The sequence below is a fragment of the Panthera tigris genome, chromosome A3 (genome assembly GCF_018350195.1).
Source record: "Panthera tigris isolate Pti1 chromosome A3, P.tigris_Pti1_mat1.1, whole genome shotgun sequence".
Lineage (NCBI taxonomy): Eukaryota > Metazoa > Chordata > Mammalia > Carnivora > Felidae > Panthera > Panthera tigris.
This window is the reverse complement of record NC_056662.1, coordinates 34350222-34371976: the sequence shown is the minus strand read 5'-3', so window position 1 is coordinate 34371976 and position 21755 is coordinate 34350222. Positions and strand designations below refer to the sequence as shown.

Sequence of the window (21755 nt, the reverse complement as noted above, 5' to 3'; positions counted from 1 at the left end):
ATTGTACCCTTAAAAACTTACTTTTGGTAAGAAGAATAAAGTAACATTTATTGACTATTTTCAAAGTGCCAGATATTTTATAAATGTCTTTATTATATCAGAAAAATTCTTATTGGGGTGCCTGGGTGGCTCAGTCAGTTAAGCATCCGACTTCGGCCCAGGTCATGATCTCACAGTTTGTGAGTTCAAGCCCCGCGTCAGACTCTGTGCTGATAGCTCAGAGCTTGGAGCCTGCTTTGGATTCTGTGTCTGCCTCTCTCTCTTCCCCTCCCCCACTAAATAAATATTTTAAAAAATTTAAAAAAAGAAAATATTAATAACTCTATGAAGTAGACACTGTTATTAAATCCAATTAACATATTTAAAATAGTGGGAGCACAGAGACCTTTAACACAAAACTCTCTTCACAGAAGATGGCCTTTGTAGATCTTTTGGCCAGTTAAAAGCAAAGGGTATGGTAAATAGTCTATTCCACTTTTTACTGGACTACTGTCCTCCTTTATGTGACAAGCACGTGTGAAGAAGATTTGCTTTTTGGTGAAGGCAGTGAGAAGGCCCAGTCATATGAAAAAGGTTTTAACTCTATCAGACAGAATCCAGACAAGATAGAATGATCAGCTACCAGAGGCTAGAGATTACATGAAGTTTAATTTTTTTAATATTAAAATTTTTTTTTAATGTTTATTTATTTTTGAGAGAGAGAGACAGAGTGTGAGTGGGGGAGTGTGAGTGTGTGAGAGAGAGGGAGACACAGAACTCGAAGCAGGCTCCATGCTCCAAGCTATCAGCACAGAGCTCGATGCAGGGCTTGGACTTGCAAACTGTGAGATCATGACCTGAGCCAGATTCGGATGCTTAACTGACCGAGTCACCTAGGCGCCCCTAATTAATATTCTTTTTTAAGAAAGTACAGACTTCCTTCTCTCTGCTACCATATTATTCCTTACTTCCCACTTCATTTGAGTTACAATGAAAATGTATCATTTATCACTTGTATTATGAGAGGATATGAGTTAATTTATATGTTTTTCTGGTCTTCCAAATGAGGTATACTAGAATTAGTTGATTCACAACACAATTCTGAAAATCCAAACAAGTGATTCACAGAGATCTTGAATAGCTTTTAAAATAGTCCCCCAAAGTGCTATTGCTTTATAAATGTGTAAATTCCCAAATGAAGCTACAAATAATTCTTCATGTAATTTTTCCCTCAGAGTGAAACACCTAGAATATGCATTTATATCTCATATCCAGGATATGTGACCAACCTTTTTGAACACAATGGGCTCTTCTTCCCAGACAGGATTTACAGCATTTCCTTGTGATGTTTTGGTCTTAAATGCCTTCCTCCTTGTGTCCACAGGCAAACCAAACATATCCACTTCCACATAGGTCCCAACTTTCTTATCAGAAAGAAACTGACCTGAAATAATCTAGAAAACAATAAAAAAGGAAGTCTTGATAAATGAATAAGTGATATAAGAGAACACTTTAGGGAGGTACAAATGCTGGTTGGTAGAATTATAACCAAAATGAAATAGAGGCAAATGTACAAATACAATTTTTCATTTGGTTAAAGAACTGGTAGAGGAACCTTGAAAATGGTGAGTTTAGAAGGAGTCAGTTAATAAGACAAAGTTGTATAGGAGGAAATAAATGAACAAATACCAAAAAATTGATGAGATTATACTTTTTGTACTTGAGATACATCTGTTAAATATTGAAGATTGATCTTCAGAGCCAACTAAATATAAAGGTTTTTCTAATACTTAAAGAGGTTACAAGAGGAAAAAAAAAACCCTCACCTTAGCAAAGCCACAATGATAATAAAAACAAAAACCAAATATTAACTTAAACTGTCTAGTCCAGCTTATCATCACTCCTAACCCCAACCTGTTAGCCATCCACACAATTATGGGTATCCTTGCCTAGCTACAAAATTTATGGATATTGTAGAGTTAACAGAGAGTTTAAAATCACATATTCTGGTGGCCAAGAGCTTTCTGAGCTCAAGTTTGTGAAAGAGAACAGAATTATCAAGATGACGGCAGGGCTAGAAATGGGACACAATGGTGGCCTGAGAATGGCCCTCAGTGGCTCAGCAAGGCCAGTAGCTACATGCTGATGTGGTCAGAAATTCCAAACAGGTTAGAGAGAAAAACGAGGAAGAAGCCATCTGAATTTGCCCAAGATAACTCATTTTTCCTGAATGTTCTCTTTAGCCTGAATGTGTGGGACCTGCTAGCAACATTCTCTGTTTAATTTGAGGTTCTACATGAGAACAACTTAGCAGACATTTTATATATTTGAAACTTCCAGGTTATGTGAGTCACACTGGGAAATCAGATGCACCAAGGATTCTGTGTGCTTAAGATGTTCGATTAAAGCAGAGGTCCTTAGCTAAATTAATGACACTAACCCTCAATGTTCCCATCAGTAACATAGGATGGTGACACTAACCCTCAATGTTCCCATCAGTAACATAGGATGGTGGAGTACCTCTTGAGTTCCCAAGTCCATTCTGGCACTATGACTTCTATGTCAAAAGGTCAAAACAAAGGTGCCACTGGACGGACACGAGCCAGATCTTGGGTCTGGCTATCATGTTAAAGACAGGATGGGCTGTCCATTCCAAGGACACCGACAACTGCAACAGTGTCTCCATTCTGGACTTGGGCAACGGTTCACATCCGTTTGGGTCTCAACTGTTTTCCCTCAACTCACTTTCTATGTTATTTTTATAACTACTTACACTGTCATGGTAGAATTTAAAAAAATAAATAAGCAAGAAAACATGCACAAAACAAGATGAATTGGAGGACAAGAACAAAATTATTAGTTTGATCCAACTACACCAACAATTGACAAGGGTTCTAAAAATAGCATTTTGTCAGTGTGTGCTGCTTACGAGTTTATCTTCATCAAACTCGGCAGGAATTAAACATCCTTTGCTGAAAAGAATTTCCTAAAATAAACATAATCTCCAAGCTCTAATTCTGCCAACTCCACTCTTCAGATACATGGTGTGAAGTAATTTCAAAAGATATAATTTTGAGACACTTCATTGAAATTTTATTTTTGATGTTCAGTATCAAGTGACATAAATTTTAAAGTAAAAATGGGCTCAATAGGCTTAGGGTAGATATAAATTAGTAAAACTGTTACTTTTTTTTTAACAAAGTTTTTCATATGCCTTTGGTTTAAGGTCAATCTGAAAATTGAATTTATGTCCAATAAAAAACATTTCTTAGTTCCACAGTTATCTAGCTAAACAAGGAAAGAAATAAAACTTTAGAGAAGTAAATGAAACAGCCACAACAACCAAGAGCTTATAGAATTCATGTATAAATCTCCTTATAAAGATGATTTTTCATTCATAGTATAAAATATTTTCTTATAGCTAAAAACATTATATCTGATATAACATCAATTTCAAAGACTGTAGAAATCATTTTGAATTTATATTTTAGGGTCAGGTATATATCTAATGAAGCAATTCTTTTACTTAGGATCATTACTATGTGTTTTAAGACCCTGATTTTCAAAATGGTAAATTGAGAGCTTTTATTCAGCCTTTAGCAATTTAATGAGAGAATACTTTTTCTCCAATTTTTCTCAGTGTGGATATTTTTCTAGAACTAATGCAGAAATAAAAGACCAGAAGGTTTTTTCCAACATAGGTCAATGATCTTTACACCAAAAGAAAGGACCGACCATGGAGACTCTCCAACTTGGTTTATTGATTTAAGGTCCAATTTATCCTACTAAAGAGTAGGGCTAAGTCCCTTTATCCCATGCGTGGAGCTTCTGAAACTTGTAATTTGGAGAGAATTAGTCCTTAAAAAAATGCAAGAAGGAGGTGGAGATATTGCTAGCAACTAAATTTTTGATGACTTACTTCTTTATGCAATGTGGGTAATGTTCAAGACTTTTGTTGGTGACAGTTTTGTAATAGAGAGGTACCTACCTTCACAGATAAAGTGTTGGCCACTATCCCATCTACGATGCCTTCGGTGAATGGATCAAAGTGCTTGTCGGGTCTCCTCATGAACTCTGGCTTTAATCTGTAGCCACTTTTCCCATTGTATTCATACATCCCCATATTTATTTGCATAGCCAGGTCTGAATATCAAAAACACAAACCTTATTGTGATGATATTCATGTTTAGAGCAAGAAAGTAAGATTGTATTATAGTCCATTTTTACTACCCCTTTTAAAAAGAAATATTTCTTCATTTGTAGAAACTTAGGAAACACAGAGAAGAAAAAAATCTAGCTGTACTCCAAATCTAGAGATGAACCACTGCCAACTGGTTGGTGTATATTCTGTTTTTCTCTTCTAATATGTTGTGAATGTGTAGTATGTCCATTTCACTAAATATTTGTCTGCTTTACTTTTAACAGCTGTGCAAACTCTTTTTGAATAGATTCATTTGCTAAATCATTTTGAAATCTTTGAATCCATCATTAATGGCAGTCTTAGGAGTGAAATTTCTAGGTCAAAAGATGTGTTGTAGGAAAATAATGTGTACTTTTTGATGTCCTGCCAAGATGTCCTTCAGAAAGCTCATGCCACTTTACGCCTCTAATCCATGCTTTTGAGCATGGACTTCCCTGCACCTCACCAAAAAGGAAAACATTCTTTTTTTTTTAATTTATAGGAAAAATGATTTCTTTAAAAAATTTTTAAAAATGTTTATTTATTTTTAATTGTATTTATTTATTTTTATTTATTTATTATTTTTTAAATTTATTTTATTTTTATTATTTTATTTTACTTTATATTTTATCATTTTTCTTAAAAAATTTTTTTAATTTTTATTTACTTTTGAGAGAGAGAGAGAGAGAGAGAGAGAGCATAAATGGGGGAGGGGCAGAGAGAGAGGGCGACACAGCATCTGAAGCAGGCTCCAGGCTCTGAGCTGTCAGCACAGAGACCGTCCTGGGGCTCAAATCTACGAACCATGAGATCATGACCTGAGTCAAAGTTGGACGCTTAACCCTCTGAGCCACCCAGGAGGCCCCAAGATTTCTTTTTTTTAATTTGCATTTCTTTTACTTACCACCTGTATCTAATTACACAATGACTCCTTTCTAATGAACAAAACTTATTCTTAAAAGTTTTCCTAAGACTCAGTCAGTGTATGAAATGAATGTCCACATGAATTGCAATTTGTAAGGTTAAAAAAAAAAACACATTTTAAGGTCATAGGGAATCTGGGAAGCTGCCATTTGTTCTAGATTGTTTGAGTCATGACTCATCTCTATTTAGGAGGATGGTAGAGAGGTAATGGTAGGATTATTTCAAAGTTCCATGTAACCAATCATTTTTAGAGCAGGGAAAATAAGTGAAATTTTATCTCTCAATTTATTAAGCTATGGTAACTATGATACTAAAATTGGGCAAAATACCAAAAAAAAAAAAAAAAAAGGAAAGGAAATGATGGATTTGAAAAAATAATTGACATCAAAAGTGTAAAAAAATTACAATAGCAAATTGTATGTTCTAAAAAATAACACACAACAAGAAAGTAACATTTATCCCAGGAACAAAAGGATAATTACTTATTGGGATATATATTTACTCACAAAAGAAGAAATGAATATATCATCATCCCAATAAATGCCACATGGCATTTAATAACATTAACATAAATTCCTAAAACACTATTAGTCAATTAGGACGGGTGCATACAGTAGTCCCCACTTAACCATGGGAGATATGTTCTAAGACCCCAGTGGATGTCTGAAACCACAGATAGTACCAAACTCTACATATATTATGTTTTTTTCCTATACACACATAGCTATGATAAAGTTTAACTTATAAATTAGGCACGATAAGATATTAACAATAATAATAAAATAGAACAATAATAACAATATACTGTAATAATGGTTATGTGAATATGGTCTCCCTTTCAACATATGTTTAAATTTTTTAGTGTTTATTTAATTTTGAGAGAGAGAGACACAGTGTGAGCAGAAAGGCACAGAGAGAGCATGACACAGAAGCCAAAGCAGGCTTCAAGCTGTCAGCACGGAGCCCAATGCAGGGCTCGAACTCACGAACTGTGAGACCATGACCTGAGCTGAAGTCAGACGCTAACCGACTGAGCCACCCAAGCACCCCTCAAGATGCTGACCTAATGTACTGTACTCACCCTTCTTTTTGTGATGTTTATGAGATGATAAAATGCCTACAGGATGAGAGGAAGTGAGGTGAATGACGCAGGCATTGTGATGTAGATGTACTGTTACGCTACTTTTGACCTGACAATAAGTCAGAAGGAGGATCATCTGCTTCCAGATCCTGGTTGACCACAGGTAACTGAAACCAGGATAAATGAAACTATGGATAAGGGAGACTACTGTACTCCTTTAGTGTGTGAGAGAATATCTGTCTCAGTCATAGCCAACATCTACTCAAAGCTGCCCACTCTTAATACTATTATTTAATACGATTGTAGAATGGTCAGTCCAAAGCACTAGGAAGGGAAAAAAAACATAGATGTGATTACATTGTGATTGTGTATCTGAAAAAAAACAACAGAAGCTACCAGCAGAATAAGTTATTATGAGGGTTTAGAAGGGTGATTATAAAATGAACTTATTTATAAAATAAATATACAAATATCAATATCCAAAAGCAATCTGTTAAAAATATAATGTTAAAAAAAAAAGGCTTTCATCTAAAACTGTCTCTCAGATGAAGACAAGTGATTTTGCTGAGACCTAATGTAAGAATTTTTATTTATTTATTTATTTATTTATTTATTTATTTATTTCTATTATACAAACTTTTTAATATTTATTTTTGAGAGAGAGAGAAATAGTGCAAGCAGGCGAGGGGCAGAAAGAGGGAGACACAATGTAAGAATTTTTAAAGTGAAGAGAAAAACATTCTTTCTGTGCTAAGAAAAATAAAAAATAAAAGGTGTCAGTTTTCTTCATACTTCTTAAAATTCAAAATTGAATATGATTTTAAACAAAATATTTTTTTCAGTGGGGAGAGGGAAACAATATAACAATTAAACTAATGTAAATTTAATATGATTTTATGCACAATCCCATTTCTTTCTCAGTGAGGGCAAGGGAAATAACAGTAAGTAAATTAAATTCATTTGGAATAGGGATCCCACTGGCAATGGCAAGACAAGTACTAAAAATTAATAGCCATGAAGGAGAATATCCACTTCCAGATATTAGACCATATAATTAAGCATTACAATAATAACAGTGAGCTATTGGCTCCAGGAAGGCAGACAAATTTATTAGTAGAGAAGAATATAACTGGAAAAAAATGGACCCAAATTAATCACCTGCCAAAAAGCTACATCTACTAAGTAATTTCAGTTTAGTGTAAAAAAGAATTGATTTCTTACTGAGATTATACACCAAAATTAAATTTGGATGGTTGAAAGAGTCAAATTACAAATTAAAAGGAAAAAAAAAAAAAAAACATGAGAGAAACAGAAGTAATCTGGGTCTAATCCTGGGGCGGAAAGACTATAATAATAAAAGTAAACCAAGACTCCATAAAATAAAACATGAATCAACCCAATCTCTTCTGTTTCATGAAATATGACAACATGCCCATTATATAAAAAGCGCTGTTGTAAGTGGATAGAAAATTGACAATAGTCCTAAATACGCAGTTTATAAAAACACAAATATAAAAATCAAAACACATATTTAAAATGTTCAACCTAAATAATAATCAAAGAAGTAAAATTAAAGCAACAATGAGAAAATATTTTGTCTGGAATATTATTAGTATTATTATTATTTAATTATAACACTTAACTGAAATCTCAAATGAGAGAGAATACTTCATATCATACACTGCTGATGGAAGAGAAATCCAGTGTAACATTTTTTTTTGAATTTGTTAAAGGCACAGATTTTTAAAAATCATTTTATTTTTTTTTATCATGATAAATGTACTCTTAATCACCATCACCTATTTCACCCATCCCCTCACTCCTTTCCCATCCAGTAACCATCAGTTTGTTCTCTATAGTTAAGCGTCTGTTTTTTGGTTTGTCTCTCTCTTTTTCTCCTTTGCTCACTTGTTTTGTTTCCTAAATTCCACATATGAGTGAGATCATACGGTATTTGTCTTTCTCTGACCAAGCTTATTTTACTTAGCATTATACTCTCTAGTTTTATCCATGCTGTTGCAAATGGCAAGATGTCATTCTTTTTATGGCTGAATAATATTCCTACATACATATATATTTATGTGTATATATATATATATATATATATATATATATATACCGTATGTGCCTTATCCATTCCTCTATCAACGGATGCTTCCATAATTTGGCTCTTTTAAATAACGCCGCAATACACATAGGGGTGCATATATCCCTTTGAATTAGTGTTTTGTATTTTTTTGGTAAATGCCCAACATTTTTGATGGACAATTTTGTATATTATACGACGATTCTTGAAACATTCACATATTTTAACAGAGTAATTCTATTTTAGGAACTTTTCCAAAAGAACATTAGGACATACACTTGACAATTTATATTCAAGATGTTCTCTGAGAATTATTTATAGTAGAAAAAAAATTCCCTAATGTCCAGAGATAGGAAATGGGTTGAGTGAATTGTGAAACGTGCTTAATATACAGCTATTAAAATTTTTATCTCTGTATAGCATTTAAATACATACACATTTTAAACAAATGAAAAAGCATGTATATACATAACCCCAAATCCTTACAGATTACAAACCTGAAAGTTAAGTGTTGATTTTATGAGTGGCAGTGTTCCTGGGCAGTTTTATTGTTTCTTTATGCTTTTCTGAATTTTCCAAATTTCCTACAATATATACATATTACTTCAAAAAGCATAAAAATTTTTGTTTGAAAGTAATATGGAACCACTAGAAATAAAGACTTGGTTATAAACTATTAAAGATAATTTCTCCATTTTCAAAAGCTATTTTTCTTTTGCAGTGATATTTTCCCTTCATTGAAATCTGCTTCTGTTTGCTTTCAGTCAAGTCTGGAAATACAGCTTTCTAACAGAATGGAAATGAGCTTTAACTGTGCTACTTACCCACAGTTTGAAAATTAAGTGCAACCATTTGGCAACCAGCATTCCAGAAGAGCTGAGGCATGTAGTTGGATGAATCCACACGGGTTCCTTTTGGATATATCCTGCTGAGCTGCATTTTGTTATATCTGGACCATCATGTTAAGTAGTGAATACAATTATAAAAATAATTAGCCCATACCATTAACTTAGAAGCCACCTTCCTTCTTTCTCCATTGGGAAATGAACTAAATATTGATGATCTCATTGGGCTAGTGGATGAAAAATGTCAAAAACTTCTGAACACACAGAATAAATGTGGTTTTATAATATAAATGTACTATAGCACCCTTGCTGAGCCTTGTGGGTGAAAACTAATGAGGAAAAAAAAACGATTAAGTCAAAGTCAGTGTAATTTGGGGGAGATTTTATTGAGGGTAGGCTTAACGATTAAGGACACAGGAGTAAACTCAAGTGTGCCAAAGCACGTGACAGGATGATAACATCTTTGGCGGAAGCAGATAATGTGAACTGCATGGTTGTTTTTGAAATGCTTTCTGCTCATTTTTTAACCTTCTCTGAGAAGGTTATTTGCTATATGCTATTTGCCAAGACTGTGGTACTCTTTATGATTGATAGCAAGGTCAAGATAGCACAGAAGGTTCTGACCTTGTTTTGTATGTTAGTTCCTACTGTAATCAGTTTTCCATCTTGAGAACCTTTTAGTTACTGAGTACTATGTAGCTATTAAACAATGCTGTGTTCTTAAAACACGACCCTATTACCAAATTTGGTGGAAGTCAGCTAAGATTTTGAGCTCAGGCAGGGAAATTAGGCGTAAAAGGACCTGCACCTTATTTCTGGAAGTTGCTAGCTATAGGATCTAGGGCAAGTCATTTTGCTCTTTTGCGAGTGAGTTTCCTCCTCTGCTTGATAGATTGAACAATCTTTACATCCCAGGCTTATTGTGAGGATGAAATGTGATCAGACATCTAATGTAAGGTCTATAAAACAGTCGATGCTTAATAGTGTGACTTTGTTTATGGAGTTTACATTTGCTCCCTCTCCTCTTGTTGATGAGTTCTAAAAGTCACTTTTTTTTTTTAATTTTAGGACTTGTTTCATGAAATTGGGCTGTTTGAGGCATTTACTATTGCTTTCATAAAAAAAATTTAAAGATGTTTCATTTTTAATTTATGGATAAAAATCAAAGTTTTTTGTTGTCAGAATTATCAACAAAGCCATTGTTAGTAATATATATTTATATTCTGTTTTTTAAGTTTTTGTTTTGTGTGTGTATGTGTGTGTGTGTGTGTGTGTGTGTGTGTGTAATCTCTACACCCAGCGTGGGGCTCAAAGTTATGACCCCAAGTTCAAGAGTCACATGCTCTTCCAAATGAGCCAGCCAGGTGCCTCTATATTTATATCCTTGTCATCATTCCAACTGTTTTCTGATTGGACATCTATTACATGTATGTGTATACACTGTACATATATCTTACGTATGTATAAAGTATATTACACACTTTACACATGCCGTCCCTAACCCAATGAGCAAACTGGTGTCACCATATTCAGAAGGATTAAGCCAATTGCCAAAGGACAAAGACGGTGTGAAAATACCCTTGAAACCTGAGCTTCCTTTACTGCAAGACCAGTTCTCTTTTCCATATGCCAGCCCCCGCCTCTCAGCCATGCATCTGAAGCCAGAAACTGTCTATCACACCCAGATATCAGACATAAGCCATTTCATACATATTCTCCTTTTCAAAACAGAAATCAAATGGCACGTGCGGCTTTGGCTGGGTCATTTCAGCAGTCAATCGTCAAATCAAGGATACTCTACAAATTCCACTGGAGACTTTGTCAGTTGCTCAAGTCCTTTGGTTTCCACGAAGGAAGACATTTCAAAACTTCTATTTCTTTCTGAGTTAACGACAACAAAAAAGGGTGAGGAGTAAAATTCAATGGTACAAGTTATAACGTGTAAGATGGAGGCATATGTTCAGTGAAGTTAGGGCGATGAATCCTCATTGTATAACTTTATATATGTATTTCTTCAGTCAAAGCTGAGTTTTCTAAGAAGCTGTCTCTTCTAATACTACCTGAGTCAGATTTGCTTATGGTCATGCAAGTTAGGGATACAATGGCATTAGGATGGGGAAATGGATTTTAGATATGGCTAGAGTGGTCAATGAAAGCTATTTCAAAAGAGGAAGAACCCTGGGGGGACTCTTTTGTTCTAAATCCATTCAGACTGGTTTTTCTGACTCTCTCTTTTACACCCCACCTTGTCATTGCCTCAGTTTATACACACCCCCTCAGTTCAAGTAACTAATGTGACATTAAGATTAGGGTATTTCAAAGCAGAAGGATCCTTGGACCTTTTCTAGTCTGATGGCCTCATTTTCAAATTGGATAAGAGAGGCTGGAGAGATGAATGTGTTAGATATCTCAATATAATACAAAAGCAATATTTTGAAAGTGGAATCCAAACTTCTGATTAGAATGGAAGAAACAAAACAAAGTTGTTTTAGTTTGTAAAGTCTAAGAGTCCGACAGCTTCTCTGTCCTCTTCCCAACTAAAATTCAAAGTGTTACACACAGTACTGAGGCAAATGTCATTCAGAGTGGTTGCACAGTTCTCAGTTTTTAAATGGAGTTCCCTTTGATGCATTTCCCCCTCTTTGATGCCCACTTTCCATGAATAAAGCCTCACTGTTCTTTCTAATATAACCTGGAGTCTTTTATGCATCTATCTCCTTATCTTCCCCAATTTTTAATCAGCTCTAAAGGAAAACCTTACTTCTCTTATTTTGGCCCATCAAAAACCTATTTTCATATGACTAATTATTTTAAGCATTACTGCTAATTAAAATTAAGTCAATTCAGTAGGTGCTTTGTAACATATGTGCGGTATTATTTTTTTTTTTGATGTACAGTATTCTTTTAAAAAAATAAAGTGATACAATGATATCAAACACAAGGAGAAACGGACTTGTTTGTAAATCTTTGGTCCATGCTGTTGTTACCAGGTTTGAAGGATGTTCTTTCTCAATCTGGCTAGTTGTTTAGGAGCTTTTGACTCATAAATTAGGCAAACTCATTTTACAGCCAAAGAAAACTATAGAAATATAAAAATTACTACTTTAGGATGTTTCAAATTGAACAACTTGTGGTAAGATGCACCAGCAATTACAGAAATCAAAAAAAAATGTTGGAATATTTATATATAAACTGTATTAGAAGTTAAATTCCTCATTGTAGAGATACAGGTACCATATACTACAAAGTTGAAGCTCTTTGGGCAAAATTATACAATTATACATTAGTGTGTACGGTAGAAGCTTAGATTTTGATGTATCTATAAAACTATGCCTTATAAGAGGCTGTTATATTTCAGCAAAAATTCTGCCTTTAAAAGCACACTCATAAAAGCAGCTAAAATGTCTCAAGGATTCTCTTAACCTGATAGCATCTTACATTTCATACAAAAAAGGGGGGGGCAATTTCACAAAAGAGCTCTTTTCTTCAGGTGGGGGAAAGATGCTATTTTTTTTTCTTTGCATCCAGTATGGATGTGTAGTTGGAGGAAGAGAGAACACAAAATGATGTGAAGTTAATGTTATAAAACAGGCTGGACAAATGGAATGTGTGTGAAGTGATTGATTTGGTTCTATTTTTCGTTATGAGGGTTAACCACGTCTCTGGCTGCTCCCTGCTCCCCCCCTTCTGGGGGGCGAGTAGATAGTTTATTTCAACACTGTCTCTTATATAACGGAAGGAGCCCATTATGTTGTTGAACAAAAACGACTGTGAAACTCTCAATCAGCTGTACTCTGGCCTAATACCTTTCAGATAACTGTGTGTGGCCTACAACCCCATGACGAATTTTGGGGTAACATCGTGGAATACTTTCTTACATGGTTTTAATCGTCAACTCAGGCACGTATTCAAGACTTCACAGAATAGTTCTGTTAAGGGTAACATTCTTTGTTCTAACTACCTTGTATTTAAGATATATTCATTATAGTCTCCCCCTCTCTCTGCCCCACCTCCACTTACTCCCTCTCTCTCTCTCTCAAAATAAATGAACATTAAAAAACGATTTAAGATACACTCATTATATATCACATTAGAGGTTCTTCTCCAGGGAAAACTTACTTTTTGAAGTTTCAAAGGACTCAAACTTGACTGGCTGAATATAGTTCACCAGGTTAGACATCTCTTCTGTGGCCATGGCCTCACTGCCAGCAGTACCCTGGAAGCAGAAATAAAATGACATTCCCAGAGTCAGCATTACATTACCAAGGATTACGTTCCCAGGGCAATGATCAAGCGGCTCATGAGAGAGAACACCATCCCTTCTCTTCTGAAAATGATTATCGCCAATAGGAAAATTCACCACAGGAGAAAATTTACTTGTATGTTAGGCAAATATGGGGTGGCATATGGGGTGTTTAGGGGCAGCTCCCAGTGTGCTTGGTGACCAGCAGTATCAGCCTGCGAGCTTATTAGAGACGTAGCATCTCAGCCTCCACCACTGGCCTCCTGAATCAGAATCTGCATTTTACTAAGGAGATTCAAATGCACATTACAGTTTGAGAAGCACTGAGCTATATGTCACTGGTCATAGCAAAAATTCCTTAGCTGATGTCTAAGGTTAAGAAATCAAGAAATCAAGAATTCACTGTACAAGATGAAAATTAGTATGTAGCTGACTGCCAGTGAACCAAAAAAAATTTGTTTTTAAAAAAAGGTTGCCTTGTGGAAATAGGTTGGGGTCGGTGAACAAGTATTAGTTTTCTTTATAAATGTTCATCCCTCCCTGCCTTCTTGGTTCCTGTGTGCCTATCAAGCAAGCAGTACAGGGGTTAGTAGCTAAGATTCTAAAGCCAGATTGCTTCATTTCAAATTCCAAGCCCACCACTTAGAAGCTGTGCAATCTTGGGCAAATTACTTAACTGCTCTGTGCCTCAGTTTACTCACCTGTTAAATTAGAATAAAAACAGTCCCAATAGCATATTGAACTTTTGCAATCATTAAACGAGATAATTTATGTGAAAGAGCTCAGAACAGTACCTGGCACATAGTAAAAACTCATGTTACTTTAGTATTACTTGCTATTACATATCACTTTGATGAAGTTTTTAATAAAGGAGAAAACCGATACTGCAGTATTGGCATGGACAGACCTCTGTAGACTGATCTAATATTCTCTCCCATTTTTAGAAGAGAGAATACATGCAGACATGATTTCTTTTGAAAACGCCTGTAGCAATATTTAGGTTAAATGTTAATTGGGAAATATTCATTTGCAAATGGGCCATCCAATTAGTAAGGCAGTTTTGAATGGACAAGAATCAGTGATAAAAGTTATGCACAATTGAAATAATTACCAGGAAGAACTACTTTACCAGGCCTGTTAATAGTTTTCTTCCGGACACTAACTTGAAATTTAGTGGAGGAACATAATTAATCAAAACTTTAGACAACATTAAAGGAAATAAGTGTAAGAGGAAGAACATTATGTAAGAACAGCTTATTATTTGTTATTTATACCTGAGACAGACACTTTCCAATATATTTGAGGGAATATTCAGTGTAAACTTTTGGATTAAGACTCTTGCTAAAACAAAGTTTTGAAATTCCAATGGACTTATCTCAGATTCACTTCTAGATCTTGTGCAATTAACATTTCTGAGCTGATGAAGTTATTTGGGGTGTTTTAGCTTACATCATCAGTAAGGAGCTCTAGTGATTTCAAAATTACAACAATGGAATTAATGTCATATTTCTGAACATTTCTCCAAAACCCCACGTTTTCTCTGGATTTGGGGCCTTTTGACCAACAATTTAATTGCCTCAAAAATTGAAGCAGGCATTGGATGTCACAAATTTTGAATTCACCTTCCAGAGACCCCATTTGATGGAAGGAAGTTTTGGCAGCATTGATCATCACAGAGAACTTTTGCTCAATGCTGTGCTTATTCCTTTAGTGACTCAAGTGCACATTTTTAGTGATTCAAGTGCACATTTTCATTTTCCAACAGGGTAGCAGGTTTAAAATGAACGGTGACGCTTTTGACCACTAGATGGCAGAAGGAGACCATGAACTATATATCCAGATGGCACAGCAGGGACTGACAAACTAGGGGATGAGCTTCTGTGACCAGAAGTCAGTTCCTAGACACCTACCTCGTCCATTGAAGATTTTTTACAGTCGTCATCATCATCATCGTCGTCACTCTCAGTATCAGCTTCCCCTGTCAAATTTTAATAACAGATCATGAAGTAAACAAACATTTACAAGTTTGAAGCACATGTTAACAGGTGCATTACAAAAAATTTCCTTGGAAATTGGCATAACACTGTTTTAAAATTATTCATTTGGATATTTAAATTTTGTAAATTATATAGAATTGTATTGAGATTTGGAATATGGATATTTTCTCTAAATTTACTTTGTGAATACCATTTGAAATGTCCAAATTCTATTAAAAACTCTTAACATTTTTATCAGTATGTTTAAGAAAATATGGCGTCATCTACATTTAGCTTTCTATGGTACACACATCCTATATGGACGTGTACGTTGTCTTTGGGGGTCTCTAGGACTCTGAAAGATAAACTCTCTTTTTCCCACTTTTCCCTCTTTTTCTGAGCCTTGATTCTTCCATGTGATGCTTGCAGCACTCAGTGACTTTACCGCTACTTTTCTGAGGCCATAGAGGACCTCACAGTTAAGGCTGAGTATTTGATCTGGGACAGGAAAGGCAGGGCTGTGGCAGCACACCTGATTACACAAAAATTGTAAAGTAACTATTGTATCTTACGATTTGCCTGCAGGCTTATTTGATGGATGCATTGTCATTCATTTAAACAATGCATGTATCTTAGAAAACGGTGACATTCTGTTTCAAAAAGCAGGATAAAATGCATGAACCCTTAAAATAATTATGCATAGAAATCTGCTTTGGTCAGACATAATTTAGCTGCATATTTAGCCAACACACAGTCATTTCAATGGATTATTTTTCCTCTCTGAAGATTTGGTGGATGATTCCTCTCCTTAAAAATTCACACCAGCATGAAGTATTAAATTCTTCCACAGCCTTGGGTCTCAGTCTCACCTGATAATATCAGTTTTGTAAAAAGATTTTCAAGTAAAATACTAAAGAAGGCATTATATGATTTGACTACTATCTTTCAGCGTTCACACAGTGCCATAACAGTACAAGCCCAGTAGATGGCTATATTGGCTCTACAATGAGGTAACTTGCACTGGCTAGGTCCTCCCCCCTCTCAAATCTTGTGAAAGTTAGCAACCCTGTTCAATCTATGTAAATGACACAGTGTCCACAGCATGTCTTCCAAAAAGCTTATAAATGTTTTCATTTGACTAGCAAAGGTCAATCAATTACTGAATAGTAGCAGTGAGCAAAGTATTCATGAAGTATCTTTAGAGGGAAAAGATTTCCAGGACCAGTAAGTCTTATTATTTATGGCTCGTTTATTGAAAGAAAGCACAGGCAACCACTTTATGATACTTACATTGTGTTAGTTAATACAGGGAATCCATTATAATTTGGAAAGAAAACATATCTCATTATATACCAACACATTCTTTTGGAGGTTGGCACTTAATTGTTTTTTATAATCAAATGTGTTGCCCCAAGTTCTTTTTACTTTTTTTTTCTTGCTTTTTAATTAGAGAGGGGATTCTTTTTTTTTTTAATTGAGTAATTTCAAAGGTTGTTTGGCAAAAGCAAGTAACAGTGCTTCATGTGATATAACAACAGACCATTAATTTCATAATCCTCCATCAGGTAATTCTTTAGTTTATGTGGGAAAGAAGTAATTTGTCTTCCTTTACTCTATGAGCAGGACCCTGGTTTCTCCCTCATAAGTCTTCTGAGAGATCTTGGAGGAAACTTAAGACCATAAAACCTTGAACCATAAAAAAAAATCGACTTTATCCTAGTTCTTTAAGACAAGTGTACTGGCAAAGGGCTGAATCTTGGAAAAGGCACCTGGCCAACAAGCACCATGATAAGTAAATTAGTTTTGAAATAAGAACCATTCCATGTTTTTCAAGTTACTTGAGTTCCCATTACCAGAGAACATCTACAAACCAAATGGCAAATTAGTAGGGCACATTATTCAAAAGACTACCTACATATTAAAATGTCCAAAATTTTCCATTGAAATAAATAAAGATTGCACAACAGACCATGGGGCTAGCTTAGGAAATCTACCGAATTACTAACAGATTGCTGTTCTTCTCTGTATTAAGCAATAATGTTCAATGCCTGTAAAAATTGTTATTTGTGATATGCATCCAGTTAATTAACAGGGAGAGAACTGGTAGTGGGAAAGGGAGATGGGGAAACAAGTTCCTGTATGCAAAGGAAGACTTGGTTTCTTCCCTAGATTCAAGGGTTTCAAGAACTGTAAACCTTCAGAAACAACATTCTTACTGAGAACAAGAGTTAGTTTTGAAAAAAGAATCAGAATAATGTATTAATGCTTGAGATACACACTCAAAAACTACCGCCCCCAAAAAACCTTTCAAATAATTATATATTTGTTGGTAAGAATTTTGCTCTAAACCATAAAAGAAATTGGCCATTGAGATGGAAACATACAAGAAAAGATAAATCACTGATTTGGTTAACCTTTTTTTTCCCCACCAGATTGCTCTAGAATTTACATTTTAACTTAAAATTATTTTGAAATCTTTTTTAAAATGTTTTTTAATGTTTATTTATTTTTGAGAGAGAGACAGAGTGCAAGTAGGGGAGGGGCAGAGAAAGAGGGAGACACAGAATCTGAAGCAGGCTCCAGGCTCTGAGCTATCAGCATAGAGCCCAACTGACGCAAGGCTCGAACTCATAAACCATGAGATCATGACCTGAGCCGAAGTCATATGCTTAACTGACTGAGCCACCCAGGCGCCCCTATCCTGAAATCTTTTAATTGATACACAATAGATATGCAGAGAAGTACACATACCCTATATATACAGAGTGATGAATTTTCACTGACTAAACAGACCTTAGTAACCAGTATCCAGATCAAGAAACAAAATAAAACCAGTGTCCAGAGGCCCCGTTGGATGCCCTTCCAGTCATTTCTTCAAAGGTAACCATTTCCTGACCTCTAATTTCATAGGATAATTCTGTCTGTTTTTGTACTTTATATAAATGGAGTCATACAGTGGATTCTGTTTTTGTATCTGAGTTCTTTTACTCAACAGTATGTTTCTGAGCTGTATCCATATTGGTGTGTGCGGTTTTAGACTGTTATTGCTGCATATTAATCCATGGTGTGAATATACCACAACTAATGATGGCACTCGTCATCCAGTTTCCAATTTTTGGCCATTCTGTGTAGTGTTGCTCTGAGCAATTCTTGTGCATCTCTCTTGGTGAATATCTATACACGTTTCTGTTGGGTATATACCTAGGAATGGAATCCCTGGGACGGAGGGTGTGCATATGTTCAGTTTTGCAAATACTGCCAGTTTTCCAAAGTGATTGTTCCAATGTGAGTTAAACTTTCCATTCAAGAACTTCCTAGATTCAAGCTTCAAGTTTCCTCCACTTACTCACCCTCCAATCAGGAGAGCCCTTTTCAGATTGCCAAGATTCTGATTAAAGCTAAAAAAGAAACCAGACTAAATGACAAATAATTCAAAGGAAATGGGGTGACCACTTGAAGTCTTTTCTCATCATCCGTAAAAATCTATTTCAACTTAAATCTAAAAGGAAAATTAATGATACTAAGCATCACCTAGAAGCTTTGATAGATAATTCAATTGCCTTTACCTTTTTACATTTTAAAAGAGATCTGTAAAATATGGATGAGTTGAATTGCCCAGAACTCTTCAGCATATCATCAATGAGAACACATTCAGTGAACATCTTGTGCCCAGACCCAAGTTAATGTTAAGGTATCATTGCCCTTGAGAAGCTTAAACTCATGTGGTCACTCCAAACATTATTTGGCCGATGTAGTAGACAGACCACAAAACCATACGGCTCCCCCAAATGACCATGTCCTGGGGATATGTTCTGTGCCCTGTGAATATACAGCAAGAGGGGCTTTGCAGATAGATTAAGATTGAGCTGGGGAAGATTATCCTGGTTTATCCAAATGGGTCCAATGTAATGGTGTGAGTTCCTAAAAGCAAAAGAACTTTCTTGCCTCTGGTCAGAGGCAGGCATGATGACAGAAGTGAGATGGGACATTCCTGGCTTGAAACTGGAGGAAGAGACCATAAGCCAACAAATGTGGGTGGCTTCTGGAAGATAGAACAAGCAAAGAATAGGATTCTCCAGAGCCTCCAGAAAGGACAGCAGCCCTGCTGACAACTGGAGGTTGGCCCAGTGAGACCCATGTGGGCCTTCGTACTTACAGAACTGGAGATCATACATTTGTGTAGCTTTTTTTTTGGTTCATTTATTTATTTTGAGAGAAAGAGAGAGAGAGAGAGAGAGAGAATGAGTGGGGGAGCGTCAGAGAGAGGAGAGAGAGAGAGAATCCCAACCAGGCTCCACACTGTCAGTGCAGAACCCGGAGTGGGGCTCGAACCCACAAGCTGCGAGATCATGAGCTCAGCCTAGGTCAGACGTTCAACTAACTGAGCCACCCAGCCCCCCCCCCCCCGCCATTTGTGTAGTCTTAATGAAGCCACCAAATTTGCAGCAGAAACAGAAAACCCATACCATTTAAAAGTGTGTCCAAATAGGAATGTAAAAGTCCTTCTAAGTTAAATTAGAGCAGCAATTCTTAAAACCACACGTAATAGGGAACAAGAGCCTGCCAACCCCTCACCGGCTCCTGGAGATGAGGGCTCAAACACGCTGGACGAGTCACTGTACGTGTTGGAGGCTTGTTCTGAGAGCTTCTTTTTGCCACTTCCTTCTGATGACTTATGCGATTTCTTCTTATTTTTCACCAAAATTTTGTACATTAAATCCATAGGGCTTGGAAGAGGAACTCCAGATTCCAGCTAATGGAAAAGAAAAGCACCTTCCTTAACAATACTGCCCCTTTCTTTCAGACCCCCTCCCCAAACCCCCAGCACAGTGTTGGACACCAAGAGCTTCTAGATTATTAGTTACTACGTTCATTACAGCTCATTAGACTGTTCTAAGCATGTTTCCTGCATGGGGGCTGCTTCATGGTTCTTTATTTTTTCATGAAAGGAATATTTTAATTACAGAACTCTTATTTTTCCACAACGAATCCCCATGAATCAGACCCACAGAAATGTACTGGGAGATTTGCTAACCCAAAGTTTTATGAGTTTTCTGATGGACCATGAGTCCAACCGTTTTGGTTTGAGGCAGATAGGAAGGCTCTGTCCTGGATTTTCGAAGAAGGGAAGCCAATTAGTGTGGTGTCTGTCAGGAAGGGTTGGTAAAGAAGGGCATGAGCTTCCAGTTGAGCCTACAGAACCAACCTTTCAGATGCATTTTAAAAAGAGCAAACCCCCCATCTGGAACTAGGTACTAAGCTGCACATGTCCTTGGCATCAGCCCAAGTGGGCTGGTGGTTTCACATTTCCCTGTAGCCCTGAGATTCGAGCTACCCTTATTTGCAAGCATTATTGCCAGTGTTTTCAAGCTTGCACATCTAATGGGAAAATCAATTTCCCATGAGAGGGTTGTTAGATATTATATCAGAGATTATGTGTGCAAGTCCCAAGGTGAGTTATTTTTAGCAAGTCTAGTGAACTCCCCTAAACTGGTCCTTTATTCTTTGCTTACAACAAGTCTGGGGATTGGTATGAAATTGTGTAAGAATGTGTGGAGATGAGGAAAAAGGGTTGAAGAGGGGAAAGCCTACTTTAAGATGTTCCTACTGCTTTTCCTTCCCAAAGCAGGGATGCTTGGCAATAGGAGGCCTGAGTTCTGTTCCACCAAAAGGCACATGCAAGGGAGTGAAGAGTGGATGCAGGGCCAGGTGGGGATCTCATTGTACCACCTGCAATGTCCCATTTTGCTGAACCATGTCTCTCAAAGGGTGTAACGAGGTTCCATGGGAGATGATCAGAACCCTGTCTGGCCCGGAATGTCTCCATGGAAGATATTTGTGATTCTGGGAATTCTGTAGTCCTGCCGGTCACGTCAGGCAGTGGGGGAGGGACAAGACAGTGAGCAGAGGAAGAGGACAGATGCATGTCTTCCACCCTCAGTGGGGCACACTGCCGGTTTCCTCCTGGTCAGGCTTCATTATCAACTCAATTAATCTTCCCGAGAAACACAAACTTGGAAAGGATGTAAGGAAGTCTCCCCCTAACTCCAGTCATTAGTATGTACATTCCTTCAGCGATAAACCTTGAAACTGCTTACTGGGTATTTTTCCAGTGGTTCCATGAGAAGAGCATCTCCAAAGATCAGTCGGCAATACTCTGCCATCTTGGCTTGCTGCTTTGGGCTAAGGGAAATGAGAAAAAAAGCAAGCAAGGGGGCTTATTTAAAGGGGTTGGACATGATTACTTTGTGTTATTAATTACAAAAAGAAGTGATTTCTTCAACTTACCCTTCAAGACCAATATGTATCACTCTACACCCCTTGTTTACTATCCTGACTTCTGTGAATTTGAATACCACATGCAGAGAGACAGTGAAGGCTATTCCTATGGCTAGCCTCCATAGACACAGATGGAGAGGACAGCAGGTCATTTGCCAGTCA

At 36.4% G+C, this 21755-nt stretch overlaps 1 protein-coding gene across 1 annotated transcript in view; it reads right to left on the bottom strand.

Annotated features, from left to right (window-relative positions):
- Positions 1–21755, bottom strand: part of PLCB1 (phospholipase C beta 1) — a 694981-nt gene that overhangs the window by 132490 nt on the left and 540736 nt on the right. The window contains exons 13-20 of the mRNA XM_042980903.1: positions 21413–21497; positions 19890–20067; positions 15249–15316; positions 13215–13311; positions 10892–10976; positions 9075–9199; positions 3968–4122; positions 1269–1433 (exon numbers count right to left, since the gene is read on the bottom strand). Coding sequence (XP_042836837.1) covers positions 1269–1433; positions 3968–4122; positions 9075–9199; positions 10892–10976; positions 13215–13311; positions 15249–15316; positions 19890–20067; positions 21413–21497 — 958 coding nt within the window. The remainder of the gene's footprint in view (positions 1–1268; positions 1434–3967; positions 4123–9074; positions 9200–10891; positions 10977–13214; positions 13312–15248; positions 15317–19889; positions 20068–21412; positions 21498–21755) is intronic.